Below are 26,779 nucleotides of genomic sequence, written 5' to 3'. Positions count from 1 at the left end.
ATTCATCTCCTCCCCCATCCACCTGTTAAAATGCTCTGCTGGATCTGATCACAAATGTTGTTTTGGATCTAGTTGTGTTCATCATGAAAAAAAAGTAAGAAAAGGAGAGAAGAAACAAAAGCTTTTTAAAATGTTGAGTTATTTTTCTGATTTCCTTCTTTGATATTATTGTGTTTAAACGTTTTTATCAAGTTAAAAAACCTCCCATGTTGTTTTAATAAGAGTAGACTAAGCATACAATTTAAACGATGCAACTCAGAAACAAGAGATATTAAAAATGAAGGCAAAAGCCAATTCAGGCACTAGTTTGTACAGTATAAGCATTCTTTCTAGCAAGGAAAGGGGAAACAAGTTCCATGCAATTTCATCTTCTCTAACTAAATTATACAGACATCTTTTTGTGGCCCTTGCTTTGAGATTGCAGCTTCAGACCTCCCCAGTCAAGAAAATACACCCCAGTATAGTCAACGGAACATAACAAAATGTGTCATATATGTTACAAAATTGGCATAGGAATGGGATATAAAAGTTATTAATACAGCTCTTCAGGATCTGCTACCAGCATCACCATTTCTCATTGTCAGTAGCGACACTGCTGGCTTTTTATCTGATAATAAAAACATAGAGTAGAACTGAGCAAATTGGCAATAAAGTGGCAAGCTTCTACAAGAGAACACATACAAAAAACAAATGTACAGGTCCACAGTCCACAGCCTGGTTGTTATACATGCAGAAAGTATAACAAAAAGACAACTAACCAGCATAAGAATTGTTTGCCAAATGAGAAGGCAAAACATTAAAATGGGCAAAAGTGAAGACCAAGTTATATCTACCTATCCTCAAGTCACTCAAATTGGGGATTAAATCTTTGGTAGAGGTGGGAAATATATTGTTGTTGTTATTATTAAATAAAGAGGGGTTTTCAAAGGAATTTCTAAAGAAAGAAGTGGACAGGTTGTCCTTGCAGAAGCAAAAAATTCTAAAATTGAAATATCCCAGAGTCTCTGTTTTATTGTATTGGAGATAGAGTCCAATCAAGTATAGCCTGTCTCTGCCTGGAGATCCCTGGTGGTCTACCATTCCAGTGTTAAGCAGACGTGACCTTATGTAGTTTTCAAAGCCAGGCAAGATTGGGTGTGCTCAGGATAGGATGGTGATGATTCTTTTACACAAAACTTACAGCTCTCATTATGGTGATAGTTTCGTAATGCAGTGTGCAGATCAGTTAGACTGATCACTACTTCTGGTTTTGTTGTTGATTTTCCCAATAATTTTTACTATGACCCAGTGGCTCAAAGTGTGAGACCACTTAGTGTCTCATGATTGTATGTGTTATTGATATCCCAACCAGGGACTCTTATGGATTCCAACTTACACTTCATTTGCAGAGGCCATAGGAAACACCATATCTTTTAGCATCCAGACTCCATTATGGAATAAGGGACCTTCCTCTTCAGGCAGCATCAAATAAGGGCAGCATTTGACAAGAGGCACTTGTGCAGCACTAACTGCAGCCCCATCCCTAATTTACTTCACTTGTCATCTCGTGAAAGTGACTATTTCAAATTGTTTTGATTAATGGGACATATGAATGTTCTTTTTCTTCAAAGAAAAGCTCTGCTTAATTTTTATGTGAAGTAATCTAGTTCTGTTCAAGGGCATATGGATCTGAAATATAGCTAGCCATTTCAAACTAGATGGTATGAACTTGCTATCATTCTCAACTTATTTTGGTTCTAGGCTGTTAAGTGGGAAAGCAGCTTGTTGCTTGTGAGAAGAGGGCAAGATTGCAGGGCTTCTGGATGTCATTGGTGGTTCTGTAGCTCATTTGTCTCCTGTCCAGTTCATTACCTCGTGGCAGCCAAACCATGCCAAAGATGGCCATCTGTCTGTTTAGGGTAGGGATGCAATCCATACAAACCTGTACTGCTTTTGGGGGACTACTTTCCCTCACTCTACCTACAACAAGTTTATTTTCTGTAGTAACTGCAGGACTCCATTGTTTCCTTCAAAATAAGTTGTTTGCATCTACTGTTGAAAGGAACTATAAGGATGTTGGAACCATAAGAGGAATGTTAGTGGCGTGGCATTTGGGTAGGGTGAGGCACCCCACCTCTTCTCACAGAAGTTTCCTTTTCCTGATTTAGGGGAAATTGAGTAAAGTGTAACTATGGAGACAGGAAAATGACTTTTTAGAGTGAAAACTGCATCCCTCAGTCTTTAATACAAAACGTTCAAACCAGTACACCACACTGTCTGTATGATGGTAGAAAGTTAACCTATACTCCATTATGATTTCACAATCTGAATCAGTTTTCCCCAGATCTGCTATTTTTCACAAGTGGAGGAGTGCCAGATAATACTGATCAGAGTGATTTTCTTTAGCCCCTTCAGCCACATATATGTTGTATAGAAGCATGGCTTTGGTGTGGCTTCTGGACTCTTAGGACGCATGCATCATTGAAACACCATACCTCCACTGTGACTCGAAGCAGCTTTATTTTGGCTGTCTGTAACAGGCCTTAGTCTTCAGGTATTACTCCAGTGGCTTCTGTAATTCAAATGAAGGTGATCACATAGAGGGAATCCAGAGAGGAAATTGAACGTTCTGCCCATGGCTTACCATCTGCTCTTAGTAATCAAAGGCAGACTTGAAAATATATTTTCCCACTGAAGTATTGTGTCCCACAAGCCTGTAGTTGGTTGCTGGACTAGAGACAGAATGTTCAATTCCTTCTTTTTTGTTTGAGGAAATGCCCTGGCTTGTTGTTTATGTCAGCCAGTCAAGTGGTTAAGTTCAATGTTACAAAAATTTTCTGGGGCTATAAATATTCCCAAATGAAAAAAAGCTATGATTTGATTGAGATTTAGAAACAAATTTCAATACAGGTATTGTACTGGCAGGTATTGTTCTTCAGATGTTGTTAGTGGTACAGTAATGCGCATCTGATCACTGTTGATAGGATGGGCAAAGTGTGACCTTGTATCTCTAGATCATACATTAACCTCAGAAAAACTATAAATTGGTTCTCCTGGGAGTCCCCAGAAGTGGTAATTCACACTTTAAATGGATTATATAGCCCTCACCCCCACCTGCACCCTACATACTGTTCTACATAAAAAGGATTCCTATTTTTCAAAAACAGAAGTGGGTTTTTTTTCCTTTTCTTTTTTTGTAGCCCTCAGAGGATCCCGCAGACAGAATATTGGCTCACAGGCCCATCACAAGAAATATGGTAGACAAATGAGAGAGCTTGGAATTATTACTTAGAATAAGTTTAATTTGAAAATATTAGAAGTATCATCCTGTTCCACTTACTATGTTGTGTGCCTGCAAGTAGTTTCTGACTTATGGGGACCCTACAGTAAGCCTATGATGGGGATCTTTCTTCAGCGGGGTTAACCTTTGTCTTCTTCTGAAATTGAGAGAGTGTGACTTGCCCAAGGTCACCCAATGGGTTGCCATGGCTGAGTGGGTACAGTCAGCCCTTCTTATACATGGATTTTTAATACACAGATTCAAGCATCCATGGTTTGAAAATGTTCAAAAAGAGTATAAATTTCAAATATCAAACCTTGATTTTCCAATTTTTATAAGGGGCAACATTTTACTATGTCACTATATTTAATGGGACTTGAACATCCACAGATTTTATTATCCACAGGAATCTTGGAAGCAAATCCCAGCATATAACAAGGGTCCACTGTATTTGAACCCTGGTCTTTAGAGTCATACTCCAGTGCTAAGGCCATTATGCTATTTTGATAACTATAATCCACTTTTTCTTAACTGCCCCATCAAAGAAACCTTTGACCAATTCCAGCTGCTCTTATTCAGGCTTTTTTGTTCTGATTTGCTTTATAATGGGCCAAAGTGCATTGTACATGGTTGGAATCTTATTAGTCAGGGTACAAACATTCAAATACTTAGCCTAAACCTAATTATTAATCCCAAATAAAGCAGACCCATTGAATTCAACTCAACTCACCTAAGTGTTGACTTGCTAAATTTCCATTAATGCAATGAGTCAACTCACTGGCAGTGTGTGGGTCTCCTTCATGTGGATTTAGATCTAGATTTATGTGCATTATCGTACAGAAAAGCATTATCATAGGACTATTTGACTGCTTCATACTATCCTTTGCTACAATATGGATCCTTTTAAAACTCTGTTTTCAGAGTTTGTTTTTCCAGATCATTGTCCTTCCTGTGTGAGGTAGTATAAATAGAGCAAAGCTCTTCCTCACATTATTACTCTTGGAACAACTTGGTGAAGTAAGGGGGCTGTAAAGACTCCAAAAAGGGCCAGTTTTGGGGTGGAGTGGGGGAGTGGCAACCACACACCCCGACTCCACCCCCAAACTGCCATCATGCTGCCCACTCTACCAGAAGGGGGGCAGCGTGAGAATGCTCCTGCAGCACAGCATTTATGCACTCTGTGCCAAAGAAATGGAGAAAAAGCACCACCACTGTGGCAAGGATGGCTTTTTGCCAGTTCAAAAAGGAGCAGCACTTTGCTGCTTCTTTTTGAGCTGGCAAACTGCCAGATTGGAACAGCGGCATGTGGTTGCTGCATCCCTGATCTGGCACTCAAAGGAGCAGCATTAAACTGCCCCTTACCCACTATCTGTTTTGCCCCTAAGTTAAGTTGTTAAAAAAGTAGGAATGATCAAGCCATAATTCAGTAGAAACCCAAATCTTTGTCTCTCCAAGTACAACATTCTGTTCACAACAGAACACACTAGTTCAATGATATGAAGAAATTAAGCTCACAAGCAAAAACTAGGCATCTGCAATGACCCCAAACCTGACAGGTTCTGTTCTTGGTGAGAGGGAAGCACAACCTATTCACTGAAAGCAGTAGCACATAGTGGGACTCCACCCAAAAGTGTTACAATCCTCTTCCTTAATTTTGAGAATTGGTTTTGTAGATTTCATATACTTCCTTTCCCTCCTGTGAATCAGTCCTTAGCATGCCTTCTGGACCCCTTGTTTGAAATGTGTATATTCCATCCTGGATAAACTTATAGATTGGGCATGATTAAAAAAAGAAAATTGATATTTGAGCCTCAAATTAAAAATAGAGCAGATTTTTCAACTCAGTGTGTTGTTTTTGTTTCAAAAACTGATCTAAAGATGAAAAGCCACCCATTGTTAATTGCACATAATCGTTTTCAGGCTTGAAAACTGCCTGAGAGAGAGAGAGAGAGAGAGAGAGAGAGAAAGAAAGAAAGAAAGATTCTAAAATTGTCTCATCTTCAATACGTGGAAATAATTACATTTTTCAATTAATGTGGGAACGTATGTACAGTGGGACATGTGAAGGCCTGTGGCAAGATTTCAGAAAACAAATTAGTCAGTTGTTGGATATGAAGTTGATTTTAATTGGATTTTCCTTTTAAATTACATGCTAGTGTCTAGTTCATTAAAATGTATCACATTGCTTTACAAAAGAATCGGAAGCCCTCTGGATGTTGTTGAACTGCATGGCTAGTGACGAGGATGAGATGTAGTCCAATAACCTTTAATGGGCAAAAGATCCTCCCCTGCTTCCCTACATTATATTTGTGTAAAAATAAATTCCTCTGACCCATTATGTTCTCCTGTATTATCAATTGGCATTGGCTTTGCCTCAGGTAAGACACTGCATTGTTTATTTCATGTTTTTCCCTTTTTGGCAAATAATTATTATATAAAAATGGACATGTTCATTGCTTGTCTCACCATCTCTCAGAATTCCCTTCTGTGTGAAAGTCATGAACATCTTGCATTATAAAAACCATACATTACAGTTCTAGCGCTGTATTTTTTCTGAAATCAAGTATAAATATATATTGACATATTTCAGTCATTTATAAATATTTATGCAAAGAATCAAGTGACCACTTGAAGCAGCTCAGTTTGGATGTCATGAGGAGGCAGTGAATTGCTAGTTATTCGATGCATTATGATTGCATTTTTCTTTCCGTGAAACGAGAGGGTACATGTGGGTTTTCGAAATCAAAAGCCAAAATACTTTGCCTTTGGCTACTGTGCACATTGATTTACGAAGGGCATTGTTTGCTGTGCCACTCAAGCAACCAAATATCTTGAGATGGCCATTGATGATCTGAGAGTAGTTTGACAAGCTCTAAGATGGAGATAAATGAAGTAAACAGATACAAATGGGGATAGGTTTAGGACCTATCAATTATTTGCTTAAATTTTGATGCTCCAAGGCTCTGGTAATATCAAGAGACTTTACCACTGAAACTTTAATCCATATGTGGCTCTGATTCTAACATGTGCGACACCCTGTGAAATGCCACTAGAAGAAGCTGCGTGTCTTTGCCTTTTAATATTGCAGTTACACTGAACTGTTTGACCAGAAGTACTGCACTCATGAATGACATGCCCCAGTCTCTTGATCTCTTGAGTAGCTGCTTCCCTGGAGAATAATGATTAGATTACCATATGGATATTCCTATAATCAGTCTTTCCTGTCATTCTCCCAACTCTAGTTCACTACCTGGTTCTGCATTTTCTTTTTCCTTTGGCAGTTGCATTTTCAGGCCTTGGCTTTACCACCTTCTACTTGGCTGGGAAATTGCACTGCTTCACTGAGAAAGGTCGTGGGAAAAGCTGGCGGCTGTGTGCAGCAATTCTACCTCTCTATTGTGCCATGATGATTGCTCTATCACGTATGTGCGATTACAAGCATCACTGGCAAGGTGAGCATGTCAGTCTCTTCTTTACATTAATTGTCCTTGTTCATTGTCTGTTATAGTGGATCTTTTCTTGTATGTTAGGATGAATCAGATGAAGGCATGCTTAGAAGGTCAGAGGGCTATTTTTGGTGAATTGACTGCACTGCCATATTTTTGGGAACCAGAAATGATGTTCTAATTGTTTTCATTCAGTTGTTGGAGGCAAATTTTGGTTGTTTGCAGGATGGGCTCCCCAAATCAGTGTTATTCAGCAAAAACACATTCCTATTTTGGTCACTTTTTCCCCATGGATTAATGGGTTTGAGGAGGTTGGTGCGGGTCCCAGGGCCACATAGAACCCCTCCTGGTCTGAATGCATCCCAGAGGCCAAACTGTCCCACCCCTGAGGTAGGCACATTATTGATGTGATCTAGTATAGGGTAGCTTTCTGTAGTCTGAATCATAATCCTCAAAAGAGTAGATCCATTTAATCAGCTGTTGAATGGTCAGTGCATTGAGTCAGTGGGTCCTTTAATTTGGACTAACAATAGGATGCAAACATTGTTTCTCAACTATTTCTAAGATATCTGAAGTGGGAGAGAGGTCAGATATAATTTTTTTTGTTCTAACTCTAATGTCTGCTGAAAAGTAAATCTAATAATAATAATAATAATAATAATAATAATAATAATAATAATAATACATTTTATTTGTATACCGCTTTTCCACAGATCAAAGTGGTTTACAGCCGTAGAAAACCATTACAACCATAAAAAACCGTTACAAAACATCTCTAGATATTATGTCCAGTGATGCTTATTTCCCAACAGTTTGTCAGAAAATTGTACCATAATTTGGCTCTAATACAGACCCAGAGCTGGTAGTCCATGAATGGAATAGCTCTTTCCATTCTTGACAGGCTCTTGGATCCAATAGAAGTGCCCACAACATAAGAGTGGTGGAGGAAATTTTAATATATTGCCCCTTTCCCTGTTCCCTCATACTGCCTTTGTTCTGGAGATTCCTTCTACTTTCTAAAGAGATTTTTCTGGGAAACAGGGAACGTGGCAGAAGGGAAGTGGTAATATGAAAATTCCCCCTCCTGTCATCAGTAATCGCATCCCACTAGTAGAGATACATTCATGAGTTACAATCCAGCTGTTTATATTACATTGGTCAACAGTTACACTGATTGGTATAAAACAGATAAGAATTGGTGAAGCTCTAAATCTTTCCCCTGCTGATCCCCACTTTGAAAGTCATAGTGCATGTATACTGTAAATATAATATATTTTGATCCACTTTAATGTATCCATCCTACAGAATCCTGGGATTATGTGAGCCACCAGCACTCTTTGACTGAGAAGGCTAAAGACCTTGTAAAAGTAGAAGTCCCAGGATTCCATAGGATGGAGTTATAGCAGTCAAAGTTATGTCAAACTGCATTATTTTTACAGTATAGATGCACCAATAGACTGTTATGCCATTTTTGGAATAAAAGAGAAATGAGAAGAAAAACACATCCCAATTACATGTTGGAATGATTTTTTAATATTATGTATATTTCACTAAGGAACTAATTTTTTGTTCACTAGATGAAACTGGTGAGTCAACCAATCATTAACTAAACCAGATTGGACTCATTTGATTACAAATTATCTTCCATTGTATCATCTTGAGCAGGTAGCAGTGAGCTGTGGGGAAAAAACTAGGGACTGAATTCTGTTGGGCAGTTACGAATCTGTAACCTAGACTTAGGTAGTCATGTTTTTTTTGTAATCATGATCCCTAGTTTGGTGGCTATGTATGGATTGGGAAAATCCCACAATTTCCACATACCAGGAAGTAGCAGCTACGATCAGTGAGGTTCTGTTCCCCTGTTGATCAAGAAGCAGTTGTCTGATGGTCCCACTCCTTCTAGCATGAGCAATCTTCAGCATGGTCCTACTTTTGCTTGCCACACCACAGGTCACTCACAGGTGTGGGTGGGACTCTCAGTCATATGCTTCTCAAGTGACAGGAGAACAAAGCCCCATCAATTACAGCAGCTGCTTTCCAGTAAGGTGGGGATTGAGGACATTGGTATGGGATTCACTGCATAGCACTGTAACAATGGTGTTTATACATATATAAATCCCCAACAGGATTCCAGCCTCTGTTATTAAACTTACCTGTATCCATTTCCTTTTGACAACTCAGTGTGGATATTTGCTGATTTGAGTAACAGGCATTCTGATTTCCTTCATCAAGTACTACTCCCAGGTACTGGGTGCTTCCAGTAGAGTAGACAGACAGGCAGACAGACAGCTGTGGCTTATTTCTATATCTAACTGTATTTAACTATGGTTAAATATATATTACAACATTATATTGTAGATTATATACTATCACAATTGAAAATGTGATCATTGTTGACACTGGTATCTGAAATAAATGCTGTAAATGCCCAGAAACTCAGAATAAAAAGGGTAACATGGAGGGTCACCTTGATGTGATTATTACCATTCACAAAGTGGATAAATATCTAAACATTTTCAGACAATATGTATCTACTGTTGTCAGCATTCACATAGGAATTTCAATTTTCTCTAAGGCTGCTCTGCATGGCAGAAATAATCTGTCTTGATATTGCTTTAACTGCCATGGCTCCATTTTATGGGATTTGTAATTTGTTGTGGCATCAGAGCTTCCTGACAGAGAAGGCTAAATGTCTCTCAAAACTACAGTCCCTGGAATTCCATAGGATGGAGCCATGACAGTTAAAGTGGTGTCAGACTGGATTATTTCTGCAGTGTAAATGCAGCCTAAATCCTGTATATTCTCTGCATTACATTAATGAATTTTTTGAGTTATATAGTTTAATCTGTTAAAGTCTTTGGGTAGATGTTCCTCTGTTTCTGATAGAAGATGATTGGGAGAAGCAGGCGATTGGGAGAATCCTTATAGTGCTGACTTAATGTCTCCTTGAATAGCTCTCTTCAGTAGAGAGAAATTACACTGCTCATATATCCAACTCTCCCATGCTGATTTTAATATAAATGGGGAAGGGGGGAGAGAAAAGAAACCAAGTTAGAATAAAGTTAATGAAATGACAATCTGGACCTTCCTAACAAATATAACATTTTTAAATCAAAATTTATAAAACCAAGCATTCTAATAAAAATGTTTATTTTCCTAAAATAAATAAATATTCACATTTTACTAATTCTGCTCACTTATGGTTAAAAATATTCCAATAATGAACAGAGAATGTGTAATCAAATTCATCTCAAACTGTGACATATTTTTTCCTGACTGGATATGTGAAATACAATATGCTCACAAAATGTATCTGTTAAATTTATGTGAAAAGGCATAGGTACATGTGTCAAAGGGGAGTGGGAGCTAATCTGAACTTTGATGTATAGGTAAGTTCTGAAGTGTTCTTTAAAAATCGCTTCTGCCCAAAGCCAGAATTATTCATAGCATGAAATGTGTGCTGTGAGGCAGATAATTGCAGTAACATTTTCTGTATGGTCGAAATAGACTGCACCCAGAGGAATTACTGCTGTGTCCATTACAGTGGCATATGCTTGTCTTTGAAGTTTAAGGAGGTAGAACTGGAAAAACTCTATTTTAGCCAGGTTTTTAGAGAGTGTAGAAGCTGGGGACAGCATTAACAACATGTTTTTCTGCAAGTGACCTTAGCAATACCTGAAACAAGTACAACCCAAAGGAGGATCCTAAATCATTCAGTAAAATATACCTACAGGCTTTGTTGTTCAGCTGTTGTCTTGTATGCTGAGGAGACAGCATAAAAATTCAATTGTGTTGAATTACCTGTGGCTTTGTGATAAGAGCTTAAACTGCCCAGTGGGGAACAAGCAAGAACCATCAACTTTGGTTTTTATGGGGCATAGGGACTGTAAGTGAAAAGCAAAGAGGGCAGCCTTACATTGAGAAGTCATAGCTAAGTGTGATAAAATTAATATTCTCTGCTTCTTTAAGCGCTAATGGAAAATAAAGTATTCGTGTTTGTTTGTATTGGACGGCTATTGGTGAACAAGCACAAATGAACTTACATCATTATGAATTTCAAGGATGTAGGTAATTAATTTAACAAAGTTGGGTCCTGTTTCAGAAAAGAGTGCAATTTATTTTTCCACCAAGGTACACAGAAATAATTACATTGGATGAAAGGGCCACTCACCGTCAGTACTAAAACTGGGACAGCAACCTTTCTTTTGTATTGTTCCCTTTTGGTGGAAAAGAAGAAAAATTTCTTTGAAAATAGACTTATTTGAGATGAATCCAAGAAATTCAAAGTTACAGACCTTCTCATGAGGAAGGAGGTAACCAAATATGCATCATATAAACACTGTTCATGTTGAACTTCCCCTTACATTTCAGATTGTTATTGCTGTTAGTAGAACGCATCAGTTAGTCACTGGTAGGATCTGAGGGCCCTATGAAGCAATCTGCTTTTCCTTGAGATTCCTTTGTGGCATCTAAAATTTTCCTATTTGAGGATACTTTTCCTTCAGCATGACTTTAGTGTCATTTTGTTTATGGTCACCCTCTGATCGTTCAACATCATAATAGCAGTTAAGAGACTTGGTGCAGTTTAGGACAATTCATCTGCACTGAAGGCAGTTCTCACCCATCACTAACTGAAAGTCCATTAGAGTCTATAATCTTTGGAGACTTGTTCCTGGGTTCATTAAAATATATTAGAATCAGTTCCAGGCAAACATCCCCCAGAAGAGACTTCTAAAGATGGGTCACTATAACTTAAAAGGCTGATTGATGTTAGGGAAGATTATTCTTTGAGTACCCAGTGGTAGGTCCTCAATATAATTACCTTGGTGGAACCTTGGTGGAAGAGCCCTGGTAGTCCCCATTCTCTCATATCATTGAAGGTCATACTATTTCAAGGAATCTTTGAGGCATAAAATATGCTGTCATATAATAAAAAGGCATAATATTACTAGGCACCTTTGAGGCATGCATTATAAATCATTACATAGCAGTGGATAGGACAGAGTTGACATTGATATTTTTAACTACTGTATCTTCTGGTAAGATTGTGCTGTTTTATTTTCTTATGTGATAAAGAAGTCCAGGTTTCCCAAGTGTTTCCATTTCTACTGCCTCAGTGCCAGTATAATAAATTCTGAAGCACGTACCTTAAGGTCTGAATTTGTCAAGACAAGTCAGAAACATGAGATCTCCAAAAGTACATGACATTCCTCCAGTGTCTCAGAATTTCCTGTGTTTTACAAGTGTGGGTAATCCAGGAATCTTGCAAAGAAAGATGTGAGCTGGGAGACAGTTTTATGCATCATTTATTTGCCTTATTCTTTCCGTTAACTAGTCTACCTCTGTTGGATTTCTGACAGTGGAATGTAAAAGACACTGCAGTGCCAATACCTGTACATCTAGCACTGTGTTTGAAGCAGCAATACTATCATTTATTTATTTATTAAAAATCATTTAAAAATTCCTTCCCCATAAAAAAGGGCTAGTTCCCACCATCCAGGTGGATAACACATTACTAAGTTACCTTTTACACAATCAATTAGGCATAGCACATTACTAAGAGCATAACACATTACTAAGTTGCCTTTTACATGATCAATTTGGATATTAAAATATATTTTATCTCTCTTTTGATCTAAGAAAGATACGATAGTCCAGTTAGTTTCCTGCTTTAATTGTCACCTACTGCAAGCTTCTTTTCCTTTAGTCCTTTAAAGAATTTTCTTTTTACAAAATGTGAGAGTAGAAACCCAATAGGGGATTTAGTCATGGTTTGAGGATATTCGAGTGTGAATTTGCTTGAATGTCTCATATTTTTGAACCTGCTTAATTTAAATCTCTCTGTACCCAAGTACCATATATCTTAGCATTGGTTGTTTGGTTGACAGGTTGGCTGATGCCAGTATGTTAACAGCATATACTGTACCTAGAAGACACATTTTTAAATCAATGAAATTTTGAGGGTAAGAAAATGTTACACCTGTTGGATTAGGAGTAGTTTCTTGTAATGTTAACTACTTTGGCAGAAAGATGAAGGCTGGCTCAGTAATCAGAGTTTGTAAAGAAATGTGCTGAATGTCTTGCATATTCTTTTGAACCCACCTTTGTTATACAAGGCAAACAGGCAGTATTCAAGTTATATGTCTGAAAAGTTTACTAGATATACTGAAACATGTATTCTGAAAATATATACATAGATAGCCCTAATTCTAAGGGGAACTAAGAGGAGGAGCAGAGCTGACACTCACCATCTTGAAGAAAAAAGAGGAGTCTTTGCATCTGCACTGCAGAAATAAACCTCTTTCACACTGCTTGAACTGCCATGGCTCAATGCTATGGAATTCTGCAATTTGTAGTTTTGTGAGGTATTTCACCTTCTCTGTAAGACAGCTTTGGTGGCAAAACAAACTACAAACAAGGATTCCATAGCACTGAGCCATGGCAGTTAAAGTGGTGTCAAACTGCATTAATTCTGCAGTGCATATGCAGCCTTTATGTGATGACAGACACATGAGAGTTTCTGGGGTCACATGTTCTAGTTATTTAGATGCATTGATTATTAGGGGCCATTCATTACAATCTATTACAATTATTTATTGAGACCATGCATTAAAATCTATGGTTAAGCAAATGGGAAAAGCTTCAGAGATAGTGTGAACAGAACACAGGCATACAAGAATGCCACATACTGCCTGGTGCCCCTTTTGCTCTAATTGCAAATGGGAGATAGGTGTGAAGAGAATGTGTGATTGGAGCAATAACACCTAACGTTTCTCTTTAGAAGCCTAGGTTAAAAATTATAGACTCGCAACTGATGGGAATTCTTTGGAGCCACAACACAAAATCTTATTTTGTCTTATACAACCAGTTGTGTTAGTCGTGGAGTATTAAATGCCACATGGTTTGGTGTGCAAACTTCTACGACACAGTGATGCTGAGAAAATAGAAAAAAATCAGTTGTATTATTTGAAGTTTCTCTAAAATGGCCACATCCTCCTCCTATTTTATCTTCACTATTTTGGCAATATAAACATTTCTATTTAAGATAAAAGACATGCTTGCCCAGCAGCCATGCTATATTCAGAACAGAAGACACTGTTCCCCCCAGCAGCAGCCTATTCAGGGCTTGACATGGCTGCTGGGTGAGCAAGAAAAGGAGGCCAGCAACTGCACCATTCCTACTGAGTATACCACCCCACCTAGTATAAACCCCTGGGATATCATCCAGTGTGGCCTGAACCATCTGCACTCACATAATGATACCCTTGAGTATTTCTGTCTTGAATTTCACCATCTTGAAGATTAGCTGGAGCTGACCTTGAGTGTAGTCAAGAACAGCTGGAACTAAGTTGAAGAAGGTTGTTTAAGATAATATCAGCTGATATCTGTGTAGTTCTAAAATGCTTGCTCTCGTTACAAAAGAGTCTTATTGCGCTTTAAAAATTAAGTATATTATTGCATATAAACTAAAGTCTACTTCATCAGATGCATGAAAGGTTATTCTGATAGAATGCAGACATAGTGTGGGTGGGAATAGTGAAATTGAAGGGAATTGAAATTCTAAAAATACAGCAGTTATGTGGTTGATGGTGACTTTTTCAAACAGTGCTGATGCTAGACTTGCCAAGTTATCTCGCATCAGTTACTGGGTTAATACATGTAGGGTACTAAAAACCCAGTAGCACATTTCAGGTTACAGGTGATAGAATGGAAGCTCCTGATAAATGGTAAAGTAGCAGTGTTGTGCTGCACTCTCCCGCTGAAGTTCTTTTTTTTTTTCAACAATAGCCAATTTTAAGTTAGTACTAGAGAGTGCTGGGAGGTTAAAATCCCCTTAGTGGTTTTTGAATGATGCCATTTGTGGGAATTACTCTTGGAGGTGGGAAAGATGCCAAGCCATTTACACAGTACAGTTGTCTTTGAAACCCTCACAATGGATGCAGCACTAGAGATGCTGACAGCATGAAACCATATGTAGTATCCAACTGTTTTCCTCAAAAGTTCTCTTTTGATGAAGTTTTTTTTTTGTACTGAAAGTACCATCCTGGATAGCCCAGCATATTTGAAGTGGTGCTACACATCATGAGTATAGAAGGAATGTAAAGATCCTTTTGGTTTGAACCATACTAAGCTACCACAAGTCCATTCTTAAATTTTGATAGGTTTTATCTTGTCCCCCCCCCTTGATGTTTATTTTTCATAGAATTTTCTCCCCCCCCAAAAAACAAAAGGAGACAAACAACAATAACCACCATGCAGATTCAACTCCATGCTTCTTGAACATACTTGTGCCAACTAGGCAACGGTCACACTTGGACCATCAGGCTTCTACCAATTTGAAATCATTGTAAATAAAGCAATTAGTGTTTTTGTTATAAGTTTTTTAAAAGAACATATTTTAATTTAATTCATCATATATGAAGCTCACACGTCATATGTCCTATTTCACTGCTGACTATTGTTTTCTTTACAGCTTATTAGAACCCAAGTGCTCCTTAGGTGTTTGAGCCTAGCACTTAAATTAGGCAATGACTGGTTTTAAATAAGCCCGACAAGAGAATTATAGCTCCTCTCATGATTACAAGTAAGCCCAGGTTACTGGCCTTCTTATCCTTAGTTATGAAGTGAAATTCCAGACAGAGATACTCAGGATGCAAGCTGGACTGAAATAACTGTGGACTTCACAATAAATATGTATCTATTACAGTTGGCTCTCCTTATCTATGGGTTCTGCACCTATGGATTCAACCAACCGCAGATTGAAAATATTCTTTAAATATCCAAGAAGCAAACCTTTTGTGTTATTCACCATTTTATATAGAGAGCACCACTTTTCTACTCCATTGTGTACAATGGGACTTGAGCATCCACAGGTTTTGGTATCCACAGGGCATCCTGGAACCAAACCCCAGTGGATATCAATGGCTCACTGTAATATCTCCCTGGCTGGTATGCTTGAATGTTCAAATGTGAATATATTAATGAGTGCTTTTAAATTTTGATAGATCCTGGCATCAATCACTGTGTGATTCCTTGCATCCAAGAAAAGGCTGATTTTTTTTTCTTTTCCAAATGTGGCCAAAATGAAGACTGCACACACCATTCTTGTATGGCTTAGAAAACATGGGAACCAGTGGGACCATTTAAATTTCCTAGGTGTACAGTATGTGCATGTGTTTGTTGGTCATTTTAGTTTTAATTACACTGGGAGGGAAAATGTCGTCACCCCATATATTTCATTGCCCCCCCCCCCACACACATATCTTTACTTACTGTATATACTCATTTATAAGTCTAAAAATTTAGGTTAAAAAATTGACTCCAAAACCTGAGTCAATTTATCCACAGGTCAATGTAAGTACTGTACTTTAAATCATATATATATATATATGTAAAACCATTTTCTGGTGAAAGGCAAGAGTTTAATCTGCCCTCAAAGCACTGGTCCCCTATCTACTCTCTCATCCATCCAACATTTAGTATGAACACAAATTGTTATCCCTGCAGGGAACTTTGTAAGTTCTTTGGCATTGTTTTCCTTTGCTTTGTCCTTTACATCCTTCATTACATGTCCCTACATTTTACACTCAACCTATCCACGGATCATATCAAAATCCGTAATTTTGACCCCAAAACCTACTGCCGACTTATACATGAGGCTGACTTATAATTGAGTATATACGGTAATAAATACCACACTGTAAGCATTAACTGTACTTTAGCCATGAGATGCTACTTTTAAGACAGAATCTGAACACTTTCTACCATACTATCCTGAGCACATCCAATCTCAGCTGATTTTAGAAGCTCAGCAGGGTTAGACCTGGCTGGTATTTGAATGTGAAACCATTAGGCATCTCCAGGGAGATCTAGGAAGGAATTTACAGTGGGTAGATGAACCAGTGATCTGAAATGGTATAAGACAGCTTCCTATGTTGTCATTTCTTCAGCTGTTCGAAAGCTTTTCAGTTACTCACCATGTATCTGAAATGTTAATACTGCTACTAATAGATCTGTAGGTTTTATTTGTGAAATACTTAAAAGTGGTTTCACATGCAGAATTTGCAAAATTTATTTTTGAACACTGTCCAGAATCCACCAGATAGCACAGTCACTGGTCATGGTGGCTGGGGACTCTGAGGGTTGTAGTACATAAATAATGTCCCCATGTTTTGGTCATATGATTATACAGTACATTGGCCAGATACAACCTAGTCTCTACTTTGAATAAATTTAGCCTGTAATCACAATACAATCCAACAGGTAGATAAACCCTTGAGCAGCTCTTACTTGTAAATACTGAGTGGGAAGTCAGCAGAGGTAAAAAGGAAAGGGAGAGGTTGGGAGGGGGATACACATTGGGTATATTTTTTGTATATTTATGGGGTTTTTGTGTGTTTTCTTTTGTATTTTGTATTCTATTTGTTTGTTTGTTGTTGATTGTGGGTTTTTCCTTTATGTAATAATGAATTACCAATAAAAGTTAGTTAAGAAAAAAAAAAAGAACTTTACAGTTATCAGACTAGAGCAAAGCTAGGTGTGACACATGTGACATGATCAAATTTCTGAATTTTGATCCCTTCTTCTTTGCACAGGCACTGTGGGTGTTTTTTTCTTAGTGGTGTGGAAAGTTTCACAGAGGAAGGGCGAGAAAGAAAGCTCTGTTGCGCTAGCAGACAGCTGTTAATGTGGCATTGGATTTGGGCCATTGATGTAGATGGAAATGTTCTTCAAGCCTGCTGAGCTTGCTGCTTGATATTCATATGTGGTTCTATCAGTGACAACCTGAGATGCATACAGATCTCTTGGGTGCCAGAGGATCTTCAATGTTTGCTTGTGTTGTTTGATCTTTTTTTAAAAAAACAACACTGTTTATTTGCAAGGGGAAAGGGGATGCAAACATTCTTCTAAATGCTAAGTAGTCTGAATAGAAAAAGTAGCAAAAAACAAAACAAAACAAAAACCAAGGAGACACTGATTATTTAATGAAACAGCACTGCAGTTAATTTTCTTTAGAAACTCCTAAAAGGCTGAGTGAAGAAGACGTAAACATGATATGATGTGTTTTAATTGATTTTCCTTGTAATTCTTGGTGGAAAACTGCCATTAAGGGTTGTTTTGTTTTGTTTTAAAAAGGCATAAGACATATTGTACTAATGCCTTGGTTTATTATATCTAAGACAATAAAAGCAAGATATTAAAAGTACTAATAAGGATCTGATGTCTCCTATTTGAGTGCACAAAAATAACTGTGGCAGAGTTTAATCAAGATGGAAGAAATCTGTGATGCTCAGAGACAATATATCATTTTTCAGCATCAGCTCAACAAACACAATCCAAGAGAACATGCTTTGTTTGGGTTCTGTACTCTCATTGCTTAATAAAAAATTGCTCATTGTTCCTCATGGCTTCAGGTTATGTAGTCTCTAAAGTTGCAGCCCTGTGATCCTTTACTGGATAGGCTCTTTCGGATCACCTCTTCACTGGGAAGAGAAATTGTTTTGTCCCTAGAAAGAGAGCTTTGGTCAGGGAATTTAGCCAGGGTCAGACTGGATTCACACAATCTCCAAACCTCCCAGCAGCTACCTACACCATAAACAGTAAACACACCTACACATATGAGGGCTGACACATACCTGCCCTAAAGCTATGATGCTAAAGGTGTATCTGCACTGTAAAAATAATGCAGTTTGTCACCACTTTTAACTACCATGTCTCCATTTTATAGAGTCCTGGGATTTATAGTTTGTTGAGGCACCAGCACTCTGGCAGAGAAGGCTAAAAACCTTGTAAAACAACATATCCCAGGATTCCATAGGATGGAGCTACAGTACTTAAAGTGGTGTCAAATTGCATTATTTCTACAGTGTAGATGCACCCTAAGACAAAGGTGGGTAATTTCTGAAGATCTGGGAGCCATTTCTGTCCTCTCCCAGACAATACAGAGAGGCTGGTAGGAAAATTGAGAAATGTATAATGGTCATACACAGTCATCTTGGGACAATTTTCTTTTTTAAAAGAAATGGTTTGGCATGTGTCACCTTGTATGAGTTCTAGGGCAGCACCAGGGGCCTAAGGGTACTGGCTGCAGCAGACTCAGTGGTGATATTGTGGGTAACATGACTTCTCAAAAAGCACTGTTGTGGCACAAGATTCATGCAGATTTCATAACTTCTGATATTTGGTGACCTGATATTTGGTCTTCTTCTCTCCTCACATTCCTTCAGTACAGCTGTAAAGAAGAATTCAGAATTCATTTGTAATTAATTCTAACAATTTAGGATATACATACAGTATCTATAGGAGAGAGAGAGCGCGAGAGAGCGCAATAGCTAGAATCCTGTATGACATTTATGTACTACACAGCACTGTAACTACAGTGCTGTGTGGTTAATCTTGGCCTGCCCCCCACTTCTCTGCTTACTAAAAAGCAGCTGCTGCAACTGATGGGGGTCCATTCCTCTTGGAGTCCATCCCCCCTTTGCTCAGGAAGCAGGGGGCTACCATTCCCATTTCTCTTATGAATATTGTCTGGTGTAACAGACAGAAATAGGACTCTTGCCACAATTCCCACTTGCACTAGAGGTTGCTCATGGATGTGAAGAGGGCAATCAGCAGCTTCACAAATGACAGGAGCACAGACCTCTGTTGATTACAGAAGCTGCTTCCCTCATAAATGCAGACTGTGAGACTTTCACAGCCTCTAAATGATGGGCTGTTATGAATACATAACAGTCACAAGTGTGTATAACTCCACATTATGCATTCATAACTGTGATATAGGACTCCAGCCTTTAGTTCCTCTTAAATAACTATGGTTTCAATGAAGCAAGCCAACCTCAAGCTATGCTTAATTAATCTGACGTTTTTAAAAAACAACAACAATGAAGATCAACAACAATTTAGATTTTGAGCAACATGGTAAACTGCAGCTAATCTGAAGTGGAAAATCTCCCACAATAGGATTTTGTGGCTATGCCAGAAGAGAAGAGGTAAGTGCACAGACCTGTTGTTCTTATCACAGTAAACTATAGTTATCATTTCCTTTCCCTCCTAAATTTTAAAATACATATGTGACCTTGGAGCAGTGTCCATTTGTAGGTGGTTTCAACAACAATATATGATTTTCTTTAAAAAAAATTTTTTTGTCTTCCTCCCCCCCCCCCCCCTTCCCTAGATGCCTTTGTTGGAGGTGTCATTGGCCTGATCTTTGCATACATTTGCTACAGACAGCACTATCCTCCACTGGGAAATCTGGCTTGTCACAAGCCTTACGTCAGCCTGCTGATTCAGACATCATTGAAGAAAGAAGAGGTCCCTACCACAGATAATGCCACCAGTCTGCCACTAGAAGGGATAACAGAAGGTCCAGTATGACTAATACACATGCAGGATGAACTTTTAGCCCTTTCATACATTCCTCCAATCCAAACTGGTCTCTCTGCATAATTAATGTCTCTTTAACAGCTGTGATTCTGTCATAATCTCTTCTTACTTTTACAGAATTTCTTCTTTGCACTCATTTTAACTTTTGTTCTTCTTTGATTTCTCCCCTCTTTTCCATACAAAACTTTAAATAAATAAATTCACAGAAAGAATGTTTCTAACAAACACAAATATAATTATGATGGTAAAGACTGCACCAAAACCATTGTGATGCCATTAATTACTACTAATCTCTATTTATATGACACTTTTAATGTGTTACAAATCCATAGATTGCAACAGCCCTACAAGGTCAGTCATTATTATTCCCATTTTATAGATGGGTGGCAGAGGCTGGAAGAGAATGATTTGCCTAAGATCACTCAGGAACCTGGAGCTGAGCAAGAATACGGGCATGGACCAGGACCAATTTTTACTCCCATGGACCAGATTGACTGCAAAGAGGTTGTAAATGTCTTCTGCTAAGAAGTGATAAACATTCTGAACTGAGTCTGACTCCATCCCTGAAGACCTTCAACATGTATAAAAAAAAGTTTATTTCTTTTTTTATCCCATCGATTGGTATGCAATTACAACAACCTTCTGTTTATCTGTTGGTTGTGTGAATATTTTTTGTGTGCTGTCCATCATGTTTGACAGGGTTATTCACAGCTAGCTGTAATAAAATAATGGATTTAAATATACAAAAGCCTGAAAGCTGGAGAATGCCAGGATTACAGGCATAAGTCGTTCCTGAAGAAGATGTTGACAGCATGCTTATGGAAAGCTGTTGAAGCTATCAGCTGGCAATAACGTATATTGGAAGGATCACTTTGGATCCCTGCATTAGCACGTTAGTGCGTATGCCCCCCCATGAGAGTTATATAGTAATTCACTTTCAAATTAAACAACTCGTTTCAAAACAGCCAGCTGCAATCCTTTTAAAAAACAATACACAACATATCCAGAAATCTGAAAATGAAAAGAACTCTTTTGTGTGTATGTGTGCGAAAAAATGAGTTACCATCATTCCTCTTTAATAATTTCTCTTTATAGGCTAAAGCACTGGCAATCCCATTTTGCTTGCTTCCACCTCTCCCACAGCACTATTTACTTAGCGATTTTGTTGTTGTTGTTGATCTGCATCTACTATTCTGAATCAAAGCATCACAACAGGATGGCAATGACATTACTGCACATGCATGCAAGAAGGGGATAAACTGGTAGCATACCTGCTAGCAACTGTTGGCCTCATTCTAACACTGTGCAAAAAGAGAAAAAACTCCCAGAAGAGCATGCTGTAGATTTTGTAGAGACATATCACTCATGTATATTCTTGGGCACTTCAGCAGTAATGCAAGGTTACCATAAATGTTGGAATTCTATCTTCTTCCAACAGATGGGCAAAAAATTCTATATATTTCCTTGGAAATAAAAAGGAGGGATTGCATCTTGGGTTCATGAACCTGCAACGATACATCACCAGAACAAAACTGCACTTATTAAGAATGGACATCATGTTAACTATTCCAGAAACCTCTCTCTAGATCTTGGATTTCTCTGCAAAAAAACTTCCTGAAGTCATTGGCCACCACTATGTAAAGTGCATAGATTGGTGAATTCTTCTCAGAGCTCAGAAAAGTTCATTTTAGATTACAATTCTATGAATCCTTCATCTAATACTGACTGTGATAGATGGGGAATTTGGGGAGTTACAACCCTGCTTTTTCTTTTCTCAGTTGCCACATTATCATTATCCCAGCCCCATTATCTGAATGCAAGATTCTGGTTTTGAGAACTGACGCGTGTCAACTCCCTTGTGCCAAGTTCAGCCAGTGGTGCATGGGTGGAAGTCTCTGTCACCCTCACCAGGAGCAGAGCAATCATGAGTGGTAGATCTACATTAGTTATTACTACTTTCTGTCAGTACTATCTTAGGTCTTTCTGCAGTGAAGTTGTAGAAATTGCCATTTCCTACTTTTCTTGTTAAGAAAGGATGTGAAAAAAATATTATGGAGGAAGATGTTCTATATAATAATCTGACAGTGGGCCTTTTTTTCTTTCTTGACTTAACTAGACTAATGGAGGCAGCTTTGATCAGTGCTATCCATTATGGTGCTTTACAATGGATGGGATTGCTGCCATACCTATTCTTATGTCTAATGTGTGTCTGAAGGCCTATGCATCAGCTGTTTGGTGATTCAACAAGTTTTGTGTCTCTCTGTGAAAACTGGACACTTTCTTTGTTCTCTTTCTTGTGGAGGGTATTTGCCCCCCTGTAAATTGCTGGTTGATAACAATGATCTTTTGGTAACAGGAATAGTAGTAGGCCCTTTGCAAAATAAATCCATTGCAGAAAATAAAAATGAATAATTAAAAGAAGAGAGCACTAAATTCTTGTACTAAAATATATCATACATTTGACAGACAGTATTAAAAAGATTGATAGCATTCAATAGGGAAGAAACCTTTATATTTCTAAATATTCTATGGAAAAGATGCTGGAATGGATGAAATGGCAGTAGAGGGGAGAGATATGAATGAGTGAAGTGCTAATGTACTATCAGGAGCTGCCTTTATTCAATAAATATGCAATAGCATAAGCCACATAAACTTTTGTGGGTTTGGGAAGATTTAGAGTAATTGTCCCCAATGATCAGATAACTTCCACATTTTGTAAATCCCTTCTATTACTGTTATTATTACTGAAATGATCATATATTTTAAAAAGCTCTTAGAGAATAAAATCTTTAAGAGAGGTGCTCTGCTTTCCTTTCCTTTTCTTTTCTTAAAAATCCAAATATTTTTCTGTGCATGAGAAAAGTAATCACAAACCTGAGGTGTGCCAACTAAAATTGGAGGGAGGTTTGTGGTAATGGCCCAGTTGTAGTTAGTCTCTATTGTTAGTTTCTGTTGTCTTTTAGTGAAATGCCATTGTTGTGGCCAATGAGGAATCATAAATCGAGATGCCTCACCCTGATGGAGATGCGTCCTCCCATGTACTGGCCATGTTTATGGATATCTCCCCTTAAAAAAGTGGTGTTAGTATTGCTGACTTAAAGTCATTCCTAGATGTTTAGCTTCTCTTATGCCTTTAAGTGTCCTGATGAGTTGAGTTCATCAAGGGTGCGATTTTACTGCAAAAGTGTGCCTTTCCCTATGCTTCCATTTCCATTAGCTGGCGATATCATGTTGATCCTACTATTTATGCCCCACGTAGGCTAGCATTAAAACAAATAATCTGAAGTTGACACACTGTGTTTTTAACAAGGGCTCATTGAAGCAACTCTCACAGCTGCTATGGAGGTTGATTACTACCAAGTGATTTAATCCATGTCCAGAATTTTCTTGGTAGCCTATTTACAGGAACATATTCCACACATTTCCAGTTTAGAAGCCAGATAGCATCTATTTATGGCAAGCAATTTGTGTGACACTGTTCATTATGTAGAGCATCTGACTTCTGCTGTGCCACCTTGATGTCTTGTGTGTGTGTGTGGGGGGGGGGGGTTTCAGTACCATGGCAAAATGGACATGGGGGTAAGGATGCCAACAAGCCTCATTCATGTATTGATTTGAATGTAGACACTGCTGCTAGCATTCAGACCCTGGCTCAGTTCACATAATGATGTTGGACTATCATTCATCATTGTTAATGGCTAACTGTCTCTCTTCTTTTCATAAAGCTTCTCCCCTTATTTTCTAGTGACAGCTTGAAGATGGAAAGCTAAAGTCAATAGTTAGTCTATATTAGAATGGAGGGAGCCAGCATGGTGTAATGGTTTGAGCATTCAGTTACAACTTGGAAGACCAGGGTTTGAATCCTCACTAGGGCATGGAAACTCTCTTGGTGACTGTGGGCAAGTCACACTCCCTCAGCCTCAGAGGAAGGCAAAGGCAAACCCACTGTGAACAAATGGGCACACAACAACAACAATTAGAACCGACCTCCCCCCCCCCCCCCCCCAAAAAAAATTCCTTAGTTTTAATCCAACGTCAAGACACTTTGGATCCTATGTTGGAATAAAGGTCAACTATAAATTAAATAAATCATCAATAAATGGGGACTGAGATTTTGCATTGGGTGACTCAGCTATAGAGATGTACCTATGACATCTCCTGATGTTACCCTCCAAATTCCTACCATTGAAGGCTGGTGCCTTAAAATGGCTATGTTGGGGGTGTGGCTATTAGGCTTCTAAGATGGGATTTGGGGAGCACTTTTGGTCACTGTAATAATGCAACATCTGTAAACATGAATTGGAACAATTATAATATTTTTAAGTGAGGCTTATGACATTGTAATTACTGAACAGGATGCCAGCCAGGATTTACATATACTGTATGACATCTTACCATTCAGTAATTTATTCAGCAAATCCTAATATGTCTCACTCTTTCCTTCTGGATACAGTTAAAATCTAGCTATTAAATGGCTTCCCAGGTAATAATTTTCCAGAATACAATATTATTCAATGCCACAAAAACATGTCGAGTGCTGGATAAATGGTTGGAAGGGATTTTTGCAATATAGCAAAAAGAATAAAGTGCTTTTAATGGAGATAATTACACTGAGAGTCATAAAATAAACCATGTAAAAGTGTTTATTTTAATGTAATTAAACCTTCCAGAGGATGTAATAATGTAAAACCTAAGGAAGAATCTTCAGAAACTGCCATTGCAGGGGTGAATTGGTGATGAAAAAGCATCTTTGTGAATCTGTGTCTTTTTACTTTTGTGTTCTTAATGTGAAGGAAATGTAAATGCTGTAATGCATCAATAAATTGAACATGAATGTGGGATTTTGAATATCCCTATGTTGTACTTTTTTATGGCAAATAATTTAGTTTCTTACTGCGCCTTGGATACTAATAATGCAACTAATAGCTACTATCACTCTAATATCAAAAGTATCTGATACTTCCAAAAGGAGAACAACTCCCTGAATTGTTTTTTTTTGGGGGGGGGGGTGCATCCATAATCTCATGTATCCCAGCTTTTACACAATTTATCTATCCATTCTTTTTTTGTCATATCTTAAGCTTCAGTCTACATATTCTACCCACAGAACCTATTAGTGACTGTTGGCTTGTGATGCATGGAGGCTTCTGTGCATCATAAAAATTTCTGATTTAACAGATGGTATAATATGATATTCTTTACACAAAAGCAGCCAGCAGCCCATTTTAAAAGCCTGATCAGCTAAGAGTAATAGACATCCACGTGGCATAGAATTTTAGCTCAAAATGAAAATAAATTCAATAGACTTTAATCCAATTTTATCTTATCATCCTGATTCAACAGATACATTTAATGTCTGGGCATCTGTGTCACTGGGAGTGGAATAAGTTAGGTACTTGTTTTCATAACAGAAGATAGCTTATTTTCTTCCCTCTTGCTGGTAAATTTGTCTAGGGAATAACTTGTAAAGAAAAATATGGGTCTCTTCTTTTGCTTTTGAACAAACAAAATAATTTATTCATTCACAAATCAAATGAGCCACTGTTTCTTTCCTCTTATGCATACTAGTAGTTTAGTTATGGGATAGGCAGCATGGTGGCTTGAATGTTGGACTTGAACTCCAGAAAACTAGGATTTGAATGCCTGATTAGCCATGGAAACTTTCTTGGAGACCTTAGGCAAGTTATAGTCTCCCAGACCTAGGGAAAGGTAATGGCAAACGTGTATAAATCTTTCCAAGAAAGGATGGGACGAGATTACAGTGGTTTGGATACCTACAAATAAGATCAAAATTTAAATAGGATATGGCTAAAGAAGGGTTTCAAAGGGAAGAAAATGAATTTGACAAAACAATCTGGGCCCAAGAGAAAGGCAAGATATCAAAAATATATAAAATGCTTCTGAGTCATGAACTAGAAAGTGAAACTGTGACACATAATATAATAAAATGGGCGCAGGATTTTGGGCGTACAATTACAATGGAAAATGGGAAAATTCTTGGAGGAAGACATGTAAATTTACTGTATCCCAAGACTTGAAGGAAAACTATATTAAGGTATATAATAGGTGGTATTATACACCAGTAAGAATAGCAAAAATGTCCAATTCAAATAATGATAGGTGCTGGAAGTGTACAAATGAAAAAGGCTCCTACCTACATATGTGGTGGGGTTGTGGAAAAATAAAGAGGTTCTGGGAAAGAATATACAATGTAATACAAAAAATACTTAATGTAAGATACCCTATGACACCCGAACTGTATTTGCTTAATATGACCACCTTTTTAGGAAAAGAAATAGAGAAAACTTATTGGAGGGTTGTGATGTATTTTATATCTGCGGCAAGAATATAATGGAAATATTGGAAAAATAAGAAGGCACCAAATCTAGAAGAATGGCTTCAGAAGGTATTAGATCTAAAAGAAATGGACAAGTTGACAATGTTATTAAGAGGTAAAGAGGAAAAAAATCAGAATTGGAATTTAATAGAGGAATATGTGAAGAGGCATTGGAAAATATAGAAGTTGGGGGGAAAAGAAAAAATATATAAATAATAAGAAAGAACACCTTGATTATCTGTAGATGAGAAGTAAGGAAGAGTAAGATGGTAAATTAATGACAATGTGGTAAGGGAATTCTGTAGAATAAAAATTGGTGTAATATTGGAGGCAAGGGAGATGTTTTCGACA

General features: G+C 37.9%; 1 protein-coding gene across 1 annotated transcript in view; it reads left to right on the top strand.

The window, feature by feature from the left end:
- The window catches only part of PLPP4 (phospholipid phosphatase 4), a 122,418-nt gene extending 101,954 nt beyond the window's left edge, over positions 1-20,464 (top strand). The window contains 2 exon segments of the mRNA XM_042461048.1: positions 6,541-6,711; positions 19,883-20,464. Of these exon segments, the coding sequence (XP_042316982.1) occupies positions 6,541-6,711; positions 19,883-20,082 (371 nt within the window). The 3' untranslated portion in view covers positions 20,083-20,464.
- Positions 20,465-26,779: the final 6,315 nt, after the last annotated feature.

The sequence above is a fragment of the Sceloporus undulatus genome, chromosome 3 (assembly GCF_019175285.1).
Source record: "Sceloporus undulatus isolate JIND9_A2432 ecotype Alabama chromosome 3, SceUnd_v1.1, whole genome shotgun sequence".
NCBI lineage: Eukaryota > Metazoa > Chordata > Lepidosauria > Squamata > Phrynosomatidae > Sceloporus > Sceloporus undulatus.
This window is presented reverse-complemented; position numbering and strand designations above follow the sequence as displayed.